Source organism: Anser brachyrhynchus, assembly GCF_964034855.1.
Source record: "Anser brachyrhynchus genome assembly, chromosome: 2".
Lineage (NCBI taxonomy): Eukaryota > Metazoa > Chordata > Aves > Anseriformes > Anatidae > Anser > Anser brachyrhynchus.
Window position 1 is genome coordinate 50,406,234 of NC_137695.1, and position 19,048 is coordinate 50,425,281.

Genomic DNA, 19,048 nt, shown 5'->3' on the forward strand with positions numbered 1-19,048 from the left:
ATTTCCCTCTACAAGTTGAACGGGTTTTAGAATTTTCAAATTGTATTCACTGAGTGCCAAGACCGATGGGGGGAGGTTTATAGTTCTGTAATTTGTTTTCATCAATAAATATTGGAATTAATTTGGGTGGACGTAAGGATAAATTGATTGCTGTTTCCCTTTCAAAGCTGGAATCCCAGAATGCATCCCAGCCTCCACCTGTCAAGAGACTTGTGACACCAACAGTAAACCGTCAACCGATGCGTTATACGCGGTATTCTGAACCATCACCGTCTTCAACTACTCAGTCCAGCAAAATTTGCCAGAGAGTAGACACAAAGTACCAAGTGAGTACATTTTTGAGTCCTTATGTGCCTGTTTTTTTTTTTCCAGTCTTGGAATGTTTCTCAAACCAATTGTTATCCTATCTTTGCAAAAAGTACTGATAGTATGTTTGAGGCGAGCTTTAAGGCAGTGGGAACCATTGTGAAATAGATTGAGCTTTTATGGATTTAATTCTGTTTTTGGAACACTCAGTGTCTTGTGGTTGTTTTCACGATGTCATGATGTGCTATTGAGTCATCCTGTTCTCAGTGAAAGAATATTAAAAGACAGAAATGTTTTCCTTCTATATTCTCATGTACACAAAGGTGTCACTGATGAAACATGCTCGTGTTCTGTGTAAACTATTCCAGGTGAGCTATGTGCTCCAAGTGAGAGTTCTGACAATGTTCTGAGTTATCGTTTTTGATTGCTTTGGAGTAGATGGAGTCTGATAAATTTTCCATAAAATTAAATGGGCATCTCTTTCTGCGAAAACATCTGTGTTTCCAGTATCGGTCTGAGTGTACAAATGACCACGTGTTAAGTGTATGGGCTTCTTAGGCTGGAAATCAAAGTGGATAGTAATACTGGTTGCTTATTGCTTTTAACTCTTTCAATCTCTGTATTGTTTAGCCAGCACAATCTCCATTTGGTAAAGTTCTAAAATGAATGTAGCAGCAACTGCTTAGTTTTTAAGGGGGGGTAGAGGGTTTTTTTTTCCTTGTTTGTTGATAAATGATAGAAAACAGAAAAGTATGTCCCTTTTACGGGGTTGGTAAACACAAGTTTTGATGAAAACTCTCCCCCCTAGACACACAATTTTTGTCATTTTGTTTAATTACTTTCTTTGTTAGAGGATTTGACAAATTTGATTTAGTGTTCTATCAGTTTGTCCTCAATGCTGAGTGAAGCAGTGTGCTTACTTTAGCCCCAAAATTTAACTGAACTGTACCCACAATGCTGAATTAGGGAACAACGTTAAGTAGGTGAGGTGTATTCAGTGCTATAAAATTAAAAATAAATAAATATAATAAAAAACAGAAAAAACCACATTAAGTGGTTGTTGGTACTTTGTGTATTCTGTACATATTCAGCTAAGTCTTGAACTAAACTTAACTTGCAGGGGATGAGAGAGAAGACTTTGCCTGCAGAACAGCGAGCAGAACCATCTGAAAGGTATGACATCTATTAATTTAAAACTTACTTGAAGGAAGAAAGAAATCTCCTTTTTCAGTACGGTCTGCATGCCTGTCTTTTTGGTAAGGTGGTGACAGTTCTCAGTAAAAGGAATGGGAAATCCAATGAAAATTTTGTATTTTGAGGCAGCTGCAAAGTCTGGATTGTGTTTGAAGATCAATAGAACTTTGAGAAAATTGTTGTTTTTATGAAAGGAAGGAAGATGAGCAAGAATAAAAGTACTGATACACCACTTTTTATCCCAAGTTTATCTTCTGAGTAGGATATGAAGATGGGAAACGAGGCACGTTATAATGCTGTATCCACAGAAAGGATCTTTGCTATTGGAGGCCTAATTTTTTCCTTCTATAGGAAATATGGATCCTTTTGTAGTTTAACTAAATCTGTAGTGTTACAAATTTTGCTTTGACAGATATTTCATGGTTTATAACTCAGTTTACTTATAACAAAATAATTTGTCCCTTCTAATGTTCCCTAGGGGAAAAGCTATTAGTTTTAGCTATTTAATTGCTTGCAGTTTGAAAGCTCTGTCCTAATGGGATGATTCTTTCTGAAGTATTCTTTAGAAGGTGAAGTAGGGGAAGTGAGTTACAGTTCAGGAGGATGTTTACTGATGTGTTTTTTTCTTTATTTTTTAAGCAAAAACATGGAGGAAGATTTATGATTTATTAATCTTTTTTTTAATACTCCTTTCATGATGAAGTTAATTGTCTGCTTTGAGTTCACATGAAGACCATGTGTTCTTTAGAGTCATTTGAGGCCAAATGCTAACTCATCTCTAAAATAAAAAAAATCCAGCAGAATTAATTGAATTTCTTCTTGAGGAGACTGCTTTGTGTTATACTGCTTTCTTGGTTTAGGTCAAATGAGTTATCCTCCAGATAATATTGATGACTTTTCCTTCTGGGCAAATGGTGTTTTGGGTAATAATGCTTGAGTTAAGAGACTTTGCACTGGGTTTTTAGGGGGTTGCTCTTTTCAAAGAACAGTGGCAGGGAATTTTGTTGACTCTATGCTCATCTGCCAAGCAATTCTTATGTGACCATGGGCATTCTTTGGCTTGCAGAAAGAACTCAACACTTTGTTTTGGCATCTAAAAGTTGGACTTCACAACAACCACCTTTTTAGGGGTGGAAGCGACTGGCTTTAAGGTTCTGGTACAGGTGCAATCAGGTGCTGGGTTTTAATTATGCTTTTTTCAAACTGTTCTAAATTGTCTCTGCTAGAACTCCTTTCTACTTCTCCATTTAGGAAGGAGATACAGAAAACTCATACTGCTTTTGATTTCGTTCACAAAGTTTATTGCAGTGCCCTACCTTTTGTTTGTAGAGTAGGTAGTGGTGGTAGTGTTTTTGTGATGCTGGTCTCTGTTGGGTGCCATGTTCTGGAGCAGGAGCACCACACTGATCTGCTGGCAAGAGTCCCTTTGGACAGTTGAGTTGGAATACTCAGTAAATCTCTGGCCCACCAATGCTATATATCTCTGTGTGTGTGTGTATATATATATTTTAAACCTGAGTCCAATTGTAGATTAGACTTGCTTGAAGGCTGACAACTGTCTTTGCCCCCTTGAAGCTCACAGGTGTTAACAGAAAGAGGAATATGGGCTGTTATGGGCAAGCGATAGTTGTCTGAATGAAGATCTATTTTGATGTAAGACTTTTTTCAGAATTCTAATGGATTGACAGTTTGGATTAGAGAAAAGTCTGAGCATATGCCTTAGGGATCTGTCTTCCTCTATGCAGTTACAGTGCTAAGCAGGCTGTTGTCAAGTATTTGACAAGTTTAGACCAGTTCTCCTCCTCAGTATTGTGGGAGTCTGACCTGGTGTCTTCCAGTGCGATCTAATGCACTTTTGTACTGACTGACTGATTGGCTGCAAGATAAGCTTTGATGTCACAGTTTTTCCAGGCATACTTCATTTTCTTGCCATAGTACTTTTGTTAGAGTTATTCCCTATTCCACTTCTGGTTTGGGTTATTTTTTCCCCATTTGCTCTTGGATTAGGGTATCTTTCTGGTTTTGAGCTAGGCTTTTTTAAGTACCAGAAAAATGCCTTTGTATGCCTTACAAAAGGGATCTGTATTCATGTCTGAAAAGACTTCTGGAATGTTGGCATACCCAAACACCTCTGCTGTTCCTGCTGATGGCCACATGAAAGCCAGAGCTGCTTCTGAAGCTTAGGCCATATTACCTTGCCACACAAGTCTAAGGCGTCCCTATTCTATCAGAGCTGTTGGCAGTGTTTCCCATGTGTATGTGTGCATATGTGCACTCTTTCTGTATTTTTGTGAGCTGTTCTTTTATATCCCTGCAAAAGATACACGTGCATCGCAGAATCAGAGAACCAGTCCTATTTAAAGGAAGCACTGGAAAATAACAATCTAAATCAGCTCTTCTATTTCAGGTCTTCTGGCTTAGTCATTGCTCCCATGTGAACGGTGCACTTATGTATGTCCTTTTCATTGCTGCTGTTAATAAAGTTTTTCCTATTTAGAACATCAAGTATTTACCAGCGTTTAGCAACTTGTGAGACAGCTTTAGTTTTTTTCTGATCAGCAGGTTTCAATTCTAGGACTAATAACAGCTCTAATATCTTGAAAAAACAATTTGGCTGGTAATTTTTTTTTCTCTTGTTTCCCCCAACTTCTGTACTGTCGTGTGCTAGCAATGTGACCAGCTACAAATTCAGTACTGCTGCGTCCAATGGTCTGTCTTCAGGAGTGAGTAGCGGAGGCGGCAAAATGAGAAGGGAAAGAGGAATACACTATTTATCAAGAGCTGTACAAGAACAGGTAAGTGACTCTTAAATTAATTGCTGTCACTGAGCTCACTGAAGTAACTAGCTAAGTGTGTCAGTTTTATTGCATCATAGTAACTTATAACAATACCGCTTTATTTTTGCATTGTTTTTGTTTTCTTGTGGGTTTCAGAGCAGGCTCCAATTGATTTCCTGTGTTTGAATACCTGAACTTTGCTTATGTAATTTTGAAATTTTTAATTCTGTTACCTTGGAGATTCTTCAAACTATAACATTTCTCGTTAGCAATTGAATGAATGAGTCCTAAGAAGAGAAGTAATGTTTTGGTGAAGGTTTGTATAGTTTTTCTACAGGAATGATACTTGAAACGAGTGCCAAGTATAAAAAGGAAAAAAAAGCTTAATTTTTGGTTTCATATTTAAGTCATACAGAAAGATACAGGCCAAGAGTGTGAAAAAGAGTAGTAGAAGAGAGCATTCTGCATGTCTGCTAACGATGACTCAGTTTTTGATACTCACCAAACTCATTGTGAGAGAGTTTTTTTCTCATTTTAGTAGGAAAAATCTATTCCATAAAACTATGACCGTGAATATTCAGATTATTTTTTCTTTTATTGGATGTTATATAAGCTGCCTGTAAGTTAATTTAAGTATTTATGTTAATATTAAGTATGTAATTAATATTAAGTATTTAAGTTAATTTAAGTTTCAAATCATTAAATGGGACTTCTGGATGATGCAATATAAAGAAGTCGTAAACACTGTTGTTTATTCCTGTAACACAAATAAAATAATGGTCCAAATATCAAAAGTTCCATAAACTTTTCAAATCAAAACTGTGAAACAGATGTAAGCTACAGGATGCACTGAATATCAGTAGTACCAACTTACATCCCTGCCTAGTCATTTCTAAGTAGATCATGATAGTACTGTACAAATTTTGGTCAGATTTTCTATGCCATTTAAAACATAACTCATCCAATCTTAGTAATCAAATAAAGTAAGTGGCAGGGATGAAAACTGAAGTTGTTAGGAGGCTGTTTTCTGATTTTTATATTTGCATCCTGATACATGGTATAGACTGTATTTACCAGAACACAATCTTCAGGGCTGCTAGTCTGACTTTCTTTGGTGCTTTTTGTGTTTAGTTTGGTTGTTGAACCTACCTGCTTCTTTAAACATTACCTTTTTCCACGTTCCCTGCTGTAGTGACTTTAGAAACTTTGGCAGCTATCCTGCCTAATTTTGCAAGAGGAACACTTTCTCACTTGTCTTGAGAGTGTACTCTTAATTGAAGCCATGCGAGGGTAGTTAGAAAGGATGATGCTTCTCCAGAGCTTTGATGACTAAAGTATAGAAAAGAAAGAAAAAAAAATGTGATCTGTGCCTCTCTGTTCTGCACAGGTTTTGAGTTAACTTTCAGTGTTCTTGCTGTACAGTTGTTGAATAGAGTATAATGTGGAAGCAGGCCTGCCATAAATTAAAATGACGTGGTAGACAGAGGTGGGGAGATCGGGATTTCTTCTGGAAACTTGCTTTCTCTTAATTTGTATGGATTTTTGTTCTATTTAATTTTGTTAATAAATTGGGTGCGATGGGGTGAGAAAGTAGTATGTCTTGTATAAGAAAAATTAAAATTTGCAACTTTAGGAAGTGGAGGAACCAGTGCTACCGAACATACCCCTACCCATCAGTACTGCATCGCTGCCTCAGTTCAATTTTAGTTTCGTTGGTAGTAGCGCTGTCTCAGCGTCACCGAGCGCTGTTTCAACAGCAGCAATGAGCACGGCAACTCCAGCAGCTGCGACAGGCATGGCAAATCCAACAGCAGCAAGGGGCATTGCGATTCCAGCAGCAGCAACGGGCGTTGCAACTCCTGCTGCAGCAATGGGCATGGCAACTCCAGCAGCAGCAACGGGAATGGCGACTCCAGCAGAAGCAAAAGGCATGGGAAACCCTGCAGAAGCGACGGGCATGGATAATCAAGCGGCAGCGACAGGAATTGCAAGAACAGCGGGAGTGACGGGCACGGTAAAAAGAGAAGCTGCGACAGGCATGGCAAATCCAGCAGCAGCGGCAGGTGCAGGAAGTCCAGCAGTAGCGCCGGCGGCAGGCATGGCATATCCAACAGAGGTGGAGGACTTGACAGATCTATCAGAGGAGGAGGTGGAGGACATGACATATTCAATGGCAACAGCAGGCATAACATATTCAACAGTGTCGTCAGGCTTGACATATCCAGTAGTGGCAGCGGGCATGCCATATCTGCTGATGACAAAGGACAAGGCAAAGTCAACAGCGGCAACGACAAGCGTGGCAAATTCAACGGAGGTGGCAGGCATGGCAGATGCAGCAGCGACGGCGGCGGGCAAGGTAAATCTTTATGCTGTAAATAATGTTTACAATGAGTATACTGCTTCATTGCGAGTTGACTTTTTCTGTGGTGCTCATGAAACTAACAAATATTAGTTTCTACGCAGCTGAATGAATTGGGGTTGTATGCCAGTTTGGGGAAAAAGGCATCAATTTTCATAAATATTTTGATTCTGCTTCTCTCAGTCTTAGAGCCTGCCAACTCCCATTTAACGTGATTGTATAATTGCTTCAAATGCTGTGGAATTCTGGGGGGGGGAAGGGGGGTGTGGACTTTATGCCAAGTTATTTATAGTGGTTTGGGCAGGGGTAGAGTTAATTTTCTTCGTAGTAGATGATGCTGTGTTGCAGATTTGTGAGCAAAACAGTGTTGGTAAGGCACTGGTGTTTTAGCTGTTGCTGAGCAGTGCTTACACAGTGACAAGTCCTTTTCTGTGTCTCACGCTGCCCTGCCAGCGAGGAGGTCGGGGATGCACAAGAGGCTGGGAGGGCACTCAGCCAGGACAGCGGAGCCCAGAGGACCGAAGGGATATTCCACACCATTTAGCATCGTGCTCAGCAATAAATGCTGGGGGAAAGAAGGGGAAGGAGTGGGGAGTATGTACAGGGTTATGGCATTTGTCTTTCCAGGTAGCCATTACATGCGATGAGTCATTAATGCTACCTCAAATTTAACAACTTTACTTCTTTACTTCCAGTTCTTTTCCCTGTTCCACTTGGAGGGAGTGAGCGAGTGGCTGTGTGGTGCTTAGTTGCCTGCAATGGTTAAACCACAACTTTATTTAAGTTATTAAATTAGAGGTAACGTGGTCATATAAGCCTCACATAGAATGAGCCTAGGGTGCAATAATTGGCATATTATTGCAATAAAATAAACATTAATCTGTTCCAGAGTACTTGAAATATTTTTTGTACGGTTTGAAGTAGACAGCTGCTTTAACATGTTGAGGTGTTTGCTGAAGTTCTTGGAGTATCATTGGGCTGAGTTTGCCGTTCTTCAGCTTCCTGGCTTGCTTCTCCGTGCATTTAGACCTAAGTAGCATCTCCAGCTTTTCCTCTCAGTTTCTGGAATTTGGTTTTGAAGATATTGTCCTATACCCACTTGGAAACTTCCCTGTGTTTTATTATTACTTTTATCTGCAAAATAACTCAAACATCAGGTTTTTCAACGTCACTGCGGGACTTCTGTTGGGTAGTGAATTCAGGTAGTTGTTGCTCTTAAATATAAACCTTTAATTCTTTTGAAAATACAGATACAACCAACAAGTACTGTTAGCAGTCCTGAGTTCGCATTTTCATCTCCAATTGTGAAATCTACTGAGGCAGAAGTGCTACCTCCGTCTTCTGTAAGTAAAATAATAAAGGAGCTTGACTTTTTTTCTTAGGCATTTAGTAGGCTGTTGCAGAACACTAAAGCAGAATCTGCCTTGATGGAGAAAAGTATGTAGGCTTCTGGCTTATAATTTGTCATTCAGCATGCGTGCTACAAATGTGAAGAGCAGCTTTCAGATTTGGTTTTGTGTGTGCATTCGATTGAAGTTCCTGTGGCTTGAGAATCTGAAAAACCTCTCTTGTTCATAGCAGATTGGGTTTACATTTAGTGTTCCCGTTGTAAAATCGGCAGAACTTTCTGGATCCAGTGGTACTCCAGTGACGCCCTTTCTTACCCTAGGTAACTGAAACTTTAGCACTTCAGATCTGAAGTGCTGATTTTTCTTTTTTTCTTTATTAAATCTTCAATCTGTCCTGTCTGCGCATGCTAGCAATTCCAGGCAGTGTTGGACTTCTGCAGTATTTTTCCAGTGACAGATCTGTTATTATAATTTTTTTTTGTTTTGTTGCTTTTTGTTTTGCTTGTAATCATAAAGCATTGCAAAGTAAGTAGAATTTGTGAAGATTCTTATGTGAGAAGCATGAAAGCTGGAAATTCTTGTTTCTAACAAAAGTGAGTATAATCTGCTCTAACTAGGTCGCATTGTGAAAGCTGTTTTTGTTTTCTTTTGTTTCAAAAGACACCACCACCTCAACCAACATCAACACACAGAAAGAGGAGGTCAAAGATTTTGTTGGTGGTCCCTTCACAACTGCCCACGTATTAAAGGAAGGAAGCGTCTTAGACGTTCTAAAAAATCCTGGTGAGATAATGAACTCCTTTTAAAAAGATGCTGCAAAAAATATGCTAGCATTTTTTATTTAAAAAAAAAAAACAACTTATGGTTAATAGAGTATTTGCTATAAATATGAACGTAGGAGAGCATTACAGTAAGCGCTGCGTTTGTTAGGGTGCATCTGCCCCCTTCTATTCTAAGTGGTGTTTGTTGCTGGAAGTAAAACTGCAAGATGAAAAGCAGATGGGTTGCATCTCCTTTACGTGTTAGGATGTAATTGTAAATGAGGTACTAAGAGAATTAGCCAGATAATCGGTGTTTCATTTTAAGTAAATACAATTTGTGGAATTGAAAAGGAAATGTTTGTAAAGCTCAACACTCCTGTCCCACCTTCAGCCCAGGTGAAGAAAGAATAGGAAAGAGCTTCAGTTCCAAATACATGGTGAAAGCTGCGAATCTTTGGGCCTTAGCTTACAATGGCTCCTGTGGATTAAAATTTAAACTGCAAACAGAAGTGGAGTGTTTTACGTTAAAAACCCTTTTCTGAATTTTGTTTTTAAGCAATTGCAATTGTTTTCAACAGTTTCATAAAGTGTGTCTGTGGAAAAGATATCTTTTAAGAAAAAGGGCTTTATTGAATTTGATCTTTTCCCAAAAGTCTTCTTCTAACTTACATACTTGTTAAGAAGGCAGCACATTTCTCTTTTGGAAAGAGCTAAGTGAGAGAAAATACATTGTGCATTTTGTTTAAGGAAAGACCTCTGAGTGAAGTGACATTCACTTTCTTTATCGGTTTAAAAGAAGCAGAATCTAAATCCACATTGTTCAAAGACTTCATTTTTGACTAAAAAAAAAACCAACAAACAAACCACAAAACAACTATGTTCAAGGTAGATTTACAAGCAACTTGAGCTGCTGTTTAAGATGCATTTCCTTTAGTCTTTCTTTATTAGTAGCTTGTCTTTTCTGTTAAAATTGCCACCTTTTAAATAAGGAGTTGTCCTGTGTGCGATGCATTTTGAACAAAGATTATAGAAAATTAGACAGTTGTTCAATTGTCTTGAGTTTTTATTATTTAATTAATATTCAGCATCTGTAGGAAAATACCGTATGGATTGCTGCTCCAAGTACGAACTTCTGTACAGTTACTGGAGTAGATTTGAGTCATCTGCTACGGAAGGAGGAGCTTTAGAAATTTGATTCGATTGGGCATCGCGTCTTAATCAAATTGTATTATTTCCATTCCACGTTGGACTGTCAGATTTCAGTCAGCTACTGTCTGTTTGTACTTGTATCGACCAGTGAAAATGTTGATTTAAAGCCTCCTTGGAAACAAAGAGTTAAAGAAGCTTTAACTAAATGTTCTGTTGTGACCCAGTGCAGCAGATGAAATTTCATCCGTTTAGATAAGATTTCTGGGGACTTCCTGTTGCGCTCGGTCTGAATGTCTAGTTGTAACCATTGGCACCTAAGTTGAAATTTTTGCCCTCTAGTAAAGTCACTTAGTTACATGTAGTGAGGTGCTGCGCTAACAGGAAGACTTTTTTCTTGCTTCCTAGACTTTGGATTGTTGAAAACACGCTCTTCTACGTCTGCACAACCTACAACAAGCACAGTGGTTTATACTAGGCCTGCAATAACAACTTTTTCTGCAGGTAAAGAGACTTCTAAACAAGCATCGTACTGGCAATCTGATACATGTGACCCTTTTCTGCAAAACAAAGACATAAAGGACAAATGTGTAACTTGTCAAGCTACTAAAGCCTCAACAGTTGAGAGTATGAAACAGACAGTAAGTTCAAGTCAATGCGACACCTCAAAGCCAGCAGCGCCCCCAGCAGGGATGCTGGGCTTTGGAGACAAATTCAAAACAGTACCTGGAACGTGGGATTGTGATACATGTCTTGTCCAAAACAAACCGGAAGCTACAAAATGTATAGCATGTGAGACACCAAAACCTGGAACGGGAGTAATGCCTGCTCTGACATTACCAGTGGTCACAGACAGCTCGGTGACAGTGACATCCTCCTCGAGCAGCACTGACACAACAGCCACTCTGGGCTTTGGAGACAAATTTAAGAAGGCGAAAGGCTCTTGGGACTGTGGAATATGCCTTGTACCAAATAAGACGGAAGATAACAAATGTGTAGCCTGTCAGTCTGAGAAACCAGGTATGGTCCTTTTTTTCCTGTTGTTTCCATCCTAGCCTCTGTGAATCTTGTACAGAATAAAAGTACGTTGCATATATGGAATATTTTAAGCAACACGATTCCCAGGTATGGTTGATGGGTTAGCGGCTGTCTGCAGGATTGGTTTACAGGCACTTCAGAGGTCTCAGCCCAGGTTCCAGCCTGTCGCATAAATTGAACTGATTGTGAAATGTATTAGTACGGAGCTGGATCAATGCAGATACCCCCAGCTTTGCAGCTGGTGAGGGAAGATGGCTGAAGTGGGTGACTTAATTTAAAAACAACATAGTGATTTTTCACTGGCGAAAATGAGAACTCCATAGAAAGAGTTAAAAATAACTGTTTTTCTCTTTCAAAAAATAAGTAAAAAAAATTACAGAGTGTGGCCAAAATGCCTCTACTCACCGTTTGTATGTAATTGAGGGGAGATGTGAAGCCAGATTTCAAGACAGTGTAGTCTTAACTAGTCTTAAGCTAAAGCAGAGAGATGCCTATGAAGGTCAGTGGTAGGCTTCAAGAAAGCGAGTGACCCGCTGGGTAACTTCTTCAGGGCAGTACTGGGTTGTTTCCCATTGTGTGTGACCGTAATTGATTTTGAGCGTGGTTGTATTGTTTTTAAAATACGATTCTAATTTTAACTTTGACTCTAAACGTCATTTTAATATGCCATTACATCAAAAAACACCTGTGCAAATATATCCTGGAAAAAACAAATTAAGATGGACTAGACCGGGCTTTTGTAATCATCCTGTGCAGTAAGACTGAAATTTCATGAGGTAAGATAATGGATTTCAGACAGAGTTGATTCTCTTGGACTTCCAACCTCTGAGCGGTCAGTCGGCATCTTTGTCTGAGGCTCTTGCCATTGCAAGGAGGAATTTTGGAAATGAGGGGTTTACTGTGACCATGGTGCAGTGAATTGCACGGTTACGTTGCACTTGTCAAGAGGAAGAGCGATGCAAGTAATACTAGGATAAAAGTTTTCTGCGTGTGCTGTGGAAGGGAAGAGCCATTCTTGTCTTTCCGGTTTTGAATTTGAAGCATTATCTTCTGCTTCTCTCTTAAAAGGCACCCTCAGTGGTTTAAAACTGTAGAGGTGAATGTGACAACGTGGTGAAGTTTTCTGTTCAGCATTAAGGGACATCTCTTCCTTTACAGGCGCTAAAAATCAGAAGGAAAGCATTGACTGTCAGGCCTCTTTATGGAGGTTACACTGTTGTCAACAGCAGCAGAAGCTTGTGTGCTGAACAGAGTTGTGTGTTGTTTGGAGGCTTTGAGTTCCACTCTGTTTTTTGGTTTTTTTTTTTTGGTTCTTTGTGGGTTTTTGGTGGCTTTTATTTTTTTCAGGGGCAGGGGGGGGAGTTGCGGAGTAGTTTTGAACATTTCTGTGGGATTCGACAAATCAAATTTAAAAGTTAATGTTCATTTTATAGTTCATGTTCAAACAGGATGGTTAACTGTCTTGTTTGTCTCACAGAGGGTCCAACACCTGTGACCAGTAGCAGTGCATCTGCATTTTCTGCTCCTTCTGGAGAATTTCTGGATTTAGACAAATTCAAGAAGCCTGAAGGAAGCTGGGATTGTGAGACCTGCTTGGTTCAAAACAAAGCAGAGGCCACGAAGTGTGTAGCCTGTGAAAGTGCAAAGCCAGGCACCAAAGCAGAGCTCAAAGGTAATACTTCATGATTAAAACGAGGATGCATATTCTGTGATTTATTTTTTGGTTTGCTCTGATTTTTTTTATTTTCTTACCTGTTAAGCACAATTATTTTTTCCTTTGAGGTGTGGCAAAATTGTTCGTTTTTCCTGTAGGAATATTGCCTAGATAACATCTGTTTCCACAGTTTTCCCCAAGAATAAATTTATCCTTTTTAGAGAAAAGCTTTCATTAATGACTTGCTTGTTCTTTACATGCCCTACATGTTGTTCATTTGGAGTTCAGACTAAAAATATGATGTTTCAAAGAAGTTCGTATACTTTTTAAAGCCAGGTGTTGGCCAGAAAACACAATTGTGAAAAGGTTTATGTAGAGAGGAAGCATGGGGTTTTCTTGTTTGTTTTACTGTTTGGTGGGTTGTTTTTTAAACAGTTTTGACTGGAAAGATCAGGACTAGAATGTAGTTCAAACCTTCATGTACTGCAGACACACCATGGGTTACAGACTTGACATTCACTTATTTCTGCAGGTTTTGGTACTGCTACTGCGTCCTCAAATGCTGCCTTGTCATCATTTACATTCGGTGTTCAGTCATCATCATCCTCTGAGTCTTCTCATACATTAGATAGCACGGGAAGTTTTAAATTTGGAGAACAAGGGGGCTTCAAGTTCGGCATTGCCTCGGAATCTGCATCCTCCAACAGTTTGGTTGGGGGATTTAAGTTTCCTAGTACTCCAGGGGACTTCAAATTTGGAGTTTCATCCTCACTCTCTAAATCAGAAGAGAGCAAAAAAGAAGGAAAAAATAACAGTTTTACCTTTGGCCTTCCATCTACAAGTAGTCAGGCTCCTTCAACGTTTCGGTTCGGGGCAGCGAGCCTGGGACAGCAGGAAAAGAAAGAGGAACCAGTATTGGGAGGTTTTGCTTTTGGTACAAGTTCTGCTACTTCTGTGGTTGCCAACGAGAATAAAACCGGAGTCAGTGGCTTCACTTTTGGAACTGTTGGAGAAAAGGAGGTTTTATCGGCTTCTTTTGCATTTAAGAAGCCAGACGACAAGAAGGATGAAGCTCCTTCAACAAAGGGAGGCTTCTCCTTTGGCAGTGCAGAGTCTGCAGCTGCCTCACAGTTTATTTTGGGAAGGACAGAAGAGAAGCAGGATTCTGTCACTTCTGCTGCTCCGTTAGTGTTTGGAAAGAAAGCTGACACTGAAGAGTCAAAGACACAGCCTATCTTTTCAGTTGGGAAGTCCGAGCGTACAAAAGAAGAGAGCACAGCAAAACCTATGTTCAACTTCAGTTTCGTTAAACCATCAGAGAAGGAACCTGAGCAAGCAAAGCCAGCTTTTTCATTTGGGGTCCAAACCAGTACTTCAGGTAAACAGAATATCTTTTGTCTTCACTTGTGCGCTTATGTCCATCAAGTAAGACCTCTGAAACCATACTAGAAAAAATCTGCGGGATTTGATATGTTCATGTACTAGAGCTTTAGAAAAACTTTAATTCCTATATGCAGCATGTCTTCTGTCCTGGTTATTGATACGTACGCAATTAGTAGCAATCCCTTTTTTGATCTCAACACTAGGTTTAGACAAAAAATTGCGACACCTTAAGGAACCTGTCCTGCATCTCATACAAGCACAGAAGTTGCAGTGTCTCAATGCTAGCAGTACAGTTGGTGGTAAAATCTTTAGTATGGTGAAATAGAGGCCTCACACTTTTCAGAGAAAAAAAGAGATGAGAGAGAGTATCTTATTCCCACGTACTTGCAACTATGCTGCAGAGTGTACTGCTGTTACTCTAGTGCTACAAAGGTCCAAAAATCACTGAACAGTTATTAGCCAGTTTTGTATTCCTTTAATTTGTTGAAAGACTGCAGTAGAGGATTGAAGTTTCTATTGAGGATCACTGTGTGGAAAAATTCTGATTGTTAAATGTCATTTGTATGACTTAAGAACCACGTTTTGGAGTACAGAATTCAGTATTAATTCCAGAAGTGGTAAGGGGAAGGACATTAGCTAGTAATCCCGAACAAAAGCAGTGTATAGAGCTATACCGATTTTAATCGCAGTATTCTTACCGTTGATCTGTTACTGAACAGATATGTTTTGGGGAGATATGGTGGCCAGGGAGGCGTGTGTGTTTGTGTGCTTCCTCTTCTAGTTAAGGTTCTGGGGTTTGGTTTAGTCAGGAAAATTTGATGAGGCACCTTGTGTAAAAGGAAATGTTAACCAGCATTTTTCAACACGGTGTAGTCCCTTAAAAGTGTCATAGATGAAAAGGGGCCATAAACGCTGGGGGAAAAAGTTAGTGGGAAACTGAGAGCAGGATCACATTCAGTAGTGAGAGAGCAGCAGCCTAGGGAAAGCTGATGAATGACTGTAACAGATAGTTCTATTTTAAGTGTAAAACAACACTCAGTACTTTATAATGGTGGTCTTACCAGAGGGTTCTTCTCCATGGCTCCTAAAAGCACGTCTTGAAGGCATTCAAGTGCAGTGAACTTAAGCTGTAAGAGTTGGGCTGGTAAGCTTGGCCTGATTTGAAGCTGTAGGCACGGGGCTATAATTTCTGAACAGGCTACAAAAGAAACTGTACCACTGTGCTTTTCAGTGCTCCGTTTAGCAAAGCCATCAAATTGTTGCAGGCAATTGATGTTGTTCTTCTAAGAGCACCTGAAAGATATTTTTGTTTGAAGAGTTCAGAGGTACCGGTTAATACTGGTTCAGATAATTACAGCTAGCTCTTGGTGTTTGTGACCAATAAAGCCTCGAGACTGCAGCGGTGTCCTTGTTCTTCACAATTCTTCCACTCCTTGAATTGTGGATGGCAGCAATCAGCATATTAAATCTGGATCTGACGGAATCACCATTACCCGGAGAGTAACTGAGGTGTCATTCAGGATTGCTCTTTGTATAGTGATTGAAACAGAGTCTGCTGTACTTCCTTTGGCATTTTGCAGTGGCTCATGTTGTGTTCTTCCTCTCAGATCAAGGAGCAGCAAAACCATCCTTCAGCTTTTTGAGCTCTGCTTCCTCCAGCACAGCCATACCCACCACTTCAGCCAACAGCAGCAGTGTCTTTGGCAGCGTCACCTCTTCCTCAAACCCTATGCCGGTCCCTGCACCCTTTGTGTTTGGACAAGCCAGCAACACTGTGAGCAGCTCCACATTTGGCAATTCTGCAGAATTTACACCATCTCAGTCGTTTGGCTTCTCCCAAGGAAACAAACCAGCAACCACATCTTCCAGCACTGGTGTAGCCGTTGCTCCCTTTGTCTTCGGTTCAGGAGCCAGCAGTAGCAATGCAGCAAATCCTGGATTTACCTTTGGAGCCACAACCACATCAAGTTCTACAGGTACATTTAAAAAGATGCTTTTCTCATTTTTGCCAGTAGATAGCGGACCAAGGAAAAACGTTAACACTTGGGACTCAGATTTTCACAGATTGTCTGGGAAATACAGGTTAGAAACGAACTGGTATTGTTTTGTGCGATGGACAGCCCCTTACTGGCTTTTAAATTATTTGGGTACCTTTCCCCATGAGAATGATAGTTTCCCTCTTCTCACTATCGGTCCAGTGTTTAAGGTTAGAAGTCTGTTAATTACAGCTTCCCTAATTTTTCCTTCCCATACCTAAAACTGTCAAGTGTTGTAAATAATATCAAGATTTGCCATGTCCATCCTTTACAAGTACGTATAAACATAGTATCTGTACATGCAATTGCTACTTCCTAAGGAGTGGCTTCTAATGAGCGTAATAGCAAGTGTTTCAGGTGTCTGCCAAGTCACGGCAGACAGAAATGAGAATCTAAAGTTTTTCTTCATGTTCTAAATGCATTACTCCCACTGAAGTGCAGCGTGAATTTAGCAGTGTAATACTGGGCTAAAGCTGCTAAATAATGGGTATTCCTGCTAGCTTAGCAGTCTTTGGAGATAGATGTAGTATCTTCCTTACACGTTCAATTCTGTTTTGATCTGATGGCTTAATCTTGTCATTCATGGAAATTAAATGTACGTTCTTTTTTGTATATCACATTCAGAGAGAGAGCAATCCTAAATTACAGCCATAAGCAGATCAACTGAACCTGCAGATAAAGCCATCTTTCAAAAATCTTCACAAAAGATTTTTTTTGTTCCGAGGCAGAAGCCTTCAAGTCTGTATGAACTGCTAACATTTATGTTTTTCTTCTTGGAAAGAAAAACAGCCAGCCATTCCAAGTTATGGCGCAGTAGATGGTATTTTCTGTTTCTGATTAGTAGTGCTGTTTAAAATGTCCCTTTTTGCTTAGCAGATGTGCTGTATGTTCAAAATCACTGTTCAGTCATGTATTTTTGTTTCATTATTTTTGCTGGCCTTGAAGAACCAAAACAGCTAATTGAATGAGCTTGTTATCTGTTATAGGAAGGGACAGAATTACTCTACTAAACTGAGTTTTTGATTATAGTTAGATTCCTGAAAGCACGATTTGGCCTCCAGAATTGATAATGGTAAACACTTGGACAAGGAAGGGGTGCAGTTGCTGACAGGAATGAAAATACAGCTCCTAATAGATCAAGAGCTGTATTTTGAACCTTTATATATATGTGTATTATATGCTAATTTATGTATTTTAATGTTCTGTGTATGTATATTCTTTATAAGTGATACGAACAGCTCTTAGTAAAGATAAATTAACATGTACTGTTTGTGGGAGTTTGTTTCTAGAACATGAACGGCTAAGACAGTAATTTGAGCCTAGACAGCCACTGTGTTTGAGATGAATATTGTCTGACTCTTGTTAACATGCACCTTTTCTTGTAAGTAACATGAAAAGCAGCAAGTCCAGATATGACTGAGGTAGTATTTGTTGTTTTACATACTTGGCTGTAAACATTAAGATCTATTGCAAATATTTGAAGTATTCGTTTACCAGACTTGGAAAATGTGATGCTTAGAGTCATTCTGCAACAAAAACAAACAAACAAAAAGAAAGCCCTGCATATACTGAAATTTCTCTTCTGTTCCCTGAGGGTTGTCCTCTTCGTTTGTGTTTGGCTCTGGGTCTCCAGCACCTGCTGCTGGCCCGGCATTTGGTGCCAGTCAGCCACCAGCATTTGGCCAGAGCCAGGGGTCCAGCCAGCCAAACGCTCCGAGTTTTGGATCGCTGTCGACAACATTGTTTTCAGCGGGCTCTCAGCCCGCTCCTCCTGCCTTCGGCTCTGTGACGAGCAGCACTCAGCCCCCTGTGTTCGGACAGCAAGCAAGCCAACAGCCAGGTTTTGGCTCTGGTACCTCCAACGCTGGTGAGTGCTGACCATTCTCTAACTTTTTTTGGTCTCGGAGTCGTTCGTTTGTTTCCATGAAGTGCACCTTAACTGTGAAGTAAGAAGACTTCTGCCTTCTGTGTGTGCTTAGCTGTAAGAATTAGCCTCCGTAAAAATAACGGGCACAGGGCTGAGTAATTTGCATCTCACTCCTGACCGTTGAAGATGTGCTGTAGGTGTGCCAGCTTCACCGTAAGTCCCACAAGAGATTGAGCAAATGCAGAGGATGCAACCCCAACGCTAATTATTGGCTTTTATTTTCTTGACAAAAAATAGCGATTAATGTGAAGCGTTGAAACATGGAGTGTTTGCTGATCAGGTTGTACAAACCAGAATGGCAGAAGCACTGCAAACCGGTTGTTTTTGGATTTGCTACAGAGAAGTTCTTATTTTTTTGGCTTTGTTAACAGGCTTTGGTGACTTATTTGGATTGGGGGCTTTCTTGTGTGAGATATGTTGCCAGAATTAGTCTTAAGCATGTGTGGGTTTAGGCTTTATTTAAAGTTCTTTTTACTAATGAAATATGAAATACGTGTTTGGGGGAATTATCGTTATAATTTAAGTGTAAGAAAGTGTTGTTCCACACTAGGAATTATTAAAAAAATTAAAATAAAATAATAAAACCACCGCCACACTGCCAGAATATACATATTTGATAGCATAACATCAGGCACAGAAAGGGAAAAAGCCTCGTTCCTCTCAGAAGTTTTATAAAATATCCTCCATTACAAGTAACCTACATTTGTACTGATCAGTAATAAGTTGGCACAATGTGTTACTTAATTAACAAAATAATAACAGTAAGAGTTTAAAGATAAAAATCCCCGTGTTTTGTCTGTGTTCCTTTGATAGGAATTTTTTCTCTTTTTTAAGATTAGGTGTTGTGTCTCCCAGATTCACGACATTAACACAACAGTTTGTTTAAATAGCAAATCTACGTGGTTCAATACTGTAACTTAAGGCTTCATTAATAAACTTCAGTGTACACAGGTATAAACCTAACGCCGGTGCAGAAATTAGCAAGCAATTCATTAGCTACGTCCTAGCAATGAATCCTTTTTTTTAAGAATCCTTTTATGATTCTCTACTGAAGTGAATGATTTTTTCTAAGCATTGTTCCCATTGTAATCTAGCATTTCTGGTAAACCTCCCTCCCA

At 39.6% G+C, this 19,048-nt stretch overlaps 1 protein-coding gene across 2 annotated transcripts in view; it reads left to right on the top strand.

The window, feature by feature from the left end:
- The window catches only part of LOC308189776 (nuclear pore complex protein Nup153-like), a 44,882-nt gene that overhangs the window by 21,130 nt on the left and 4,704 nt on the right, over nt 1–19,048 (top strand). For both annotated transcript variants that reach the window (XM_080580241.1, XM_080580242.1), the window contains exons 9-20: nt 168–326; nt 1,427–1,479; nt 4,169–4,295; nt 5,911–6,633; nt 7,887–7,979; nt 8,218–8,305; nt 8,646–8,768; nt 10,301–10,912; nt 12,408–12,602; nt 13,117–13,962; nt 15,575–15,943; nt 17,598–17,870. In XM_080580241.1, coding sequence (XP_080436367.1) covers nt 168–326; nt 1,427–1,479; nt 4,169–4,295; nt 5,911–6,633; nt 7,887–7,979; nt 8,218–8,305; nt 8,646–8,768; nt 10,301–10,912; nt 12,408–12,602; nt 13,117–13,962; nt 15,575–15,943; nt 17,598–17,870 — 3,661 coding nt within the window. The remainder of the gene's footprint in view (nt 1–167; nt 327–1,426; nt 1,480–4,168; nt 4,296–5,910; nt 6,634–7,886; nt 7,980–8,217; nt 8,306–8,645; nt 8,769–10,300; nt 10,913–12,407; nt 12,603–13,116; nt 13,963–15,574; nt 15,944–17,597; nt 17,871–19,048) is intronic.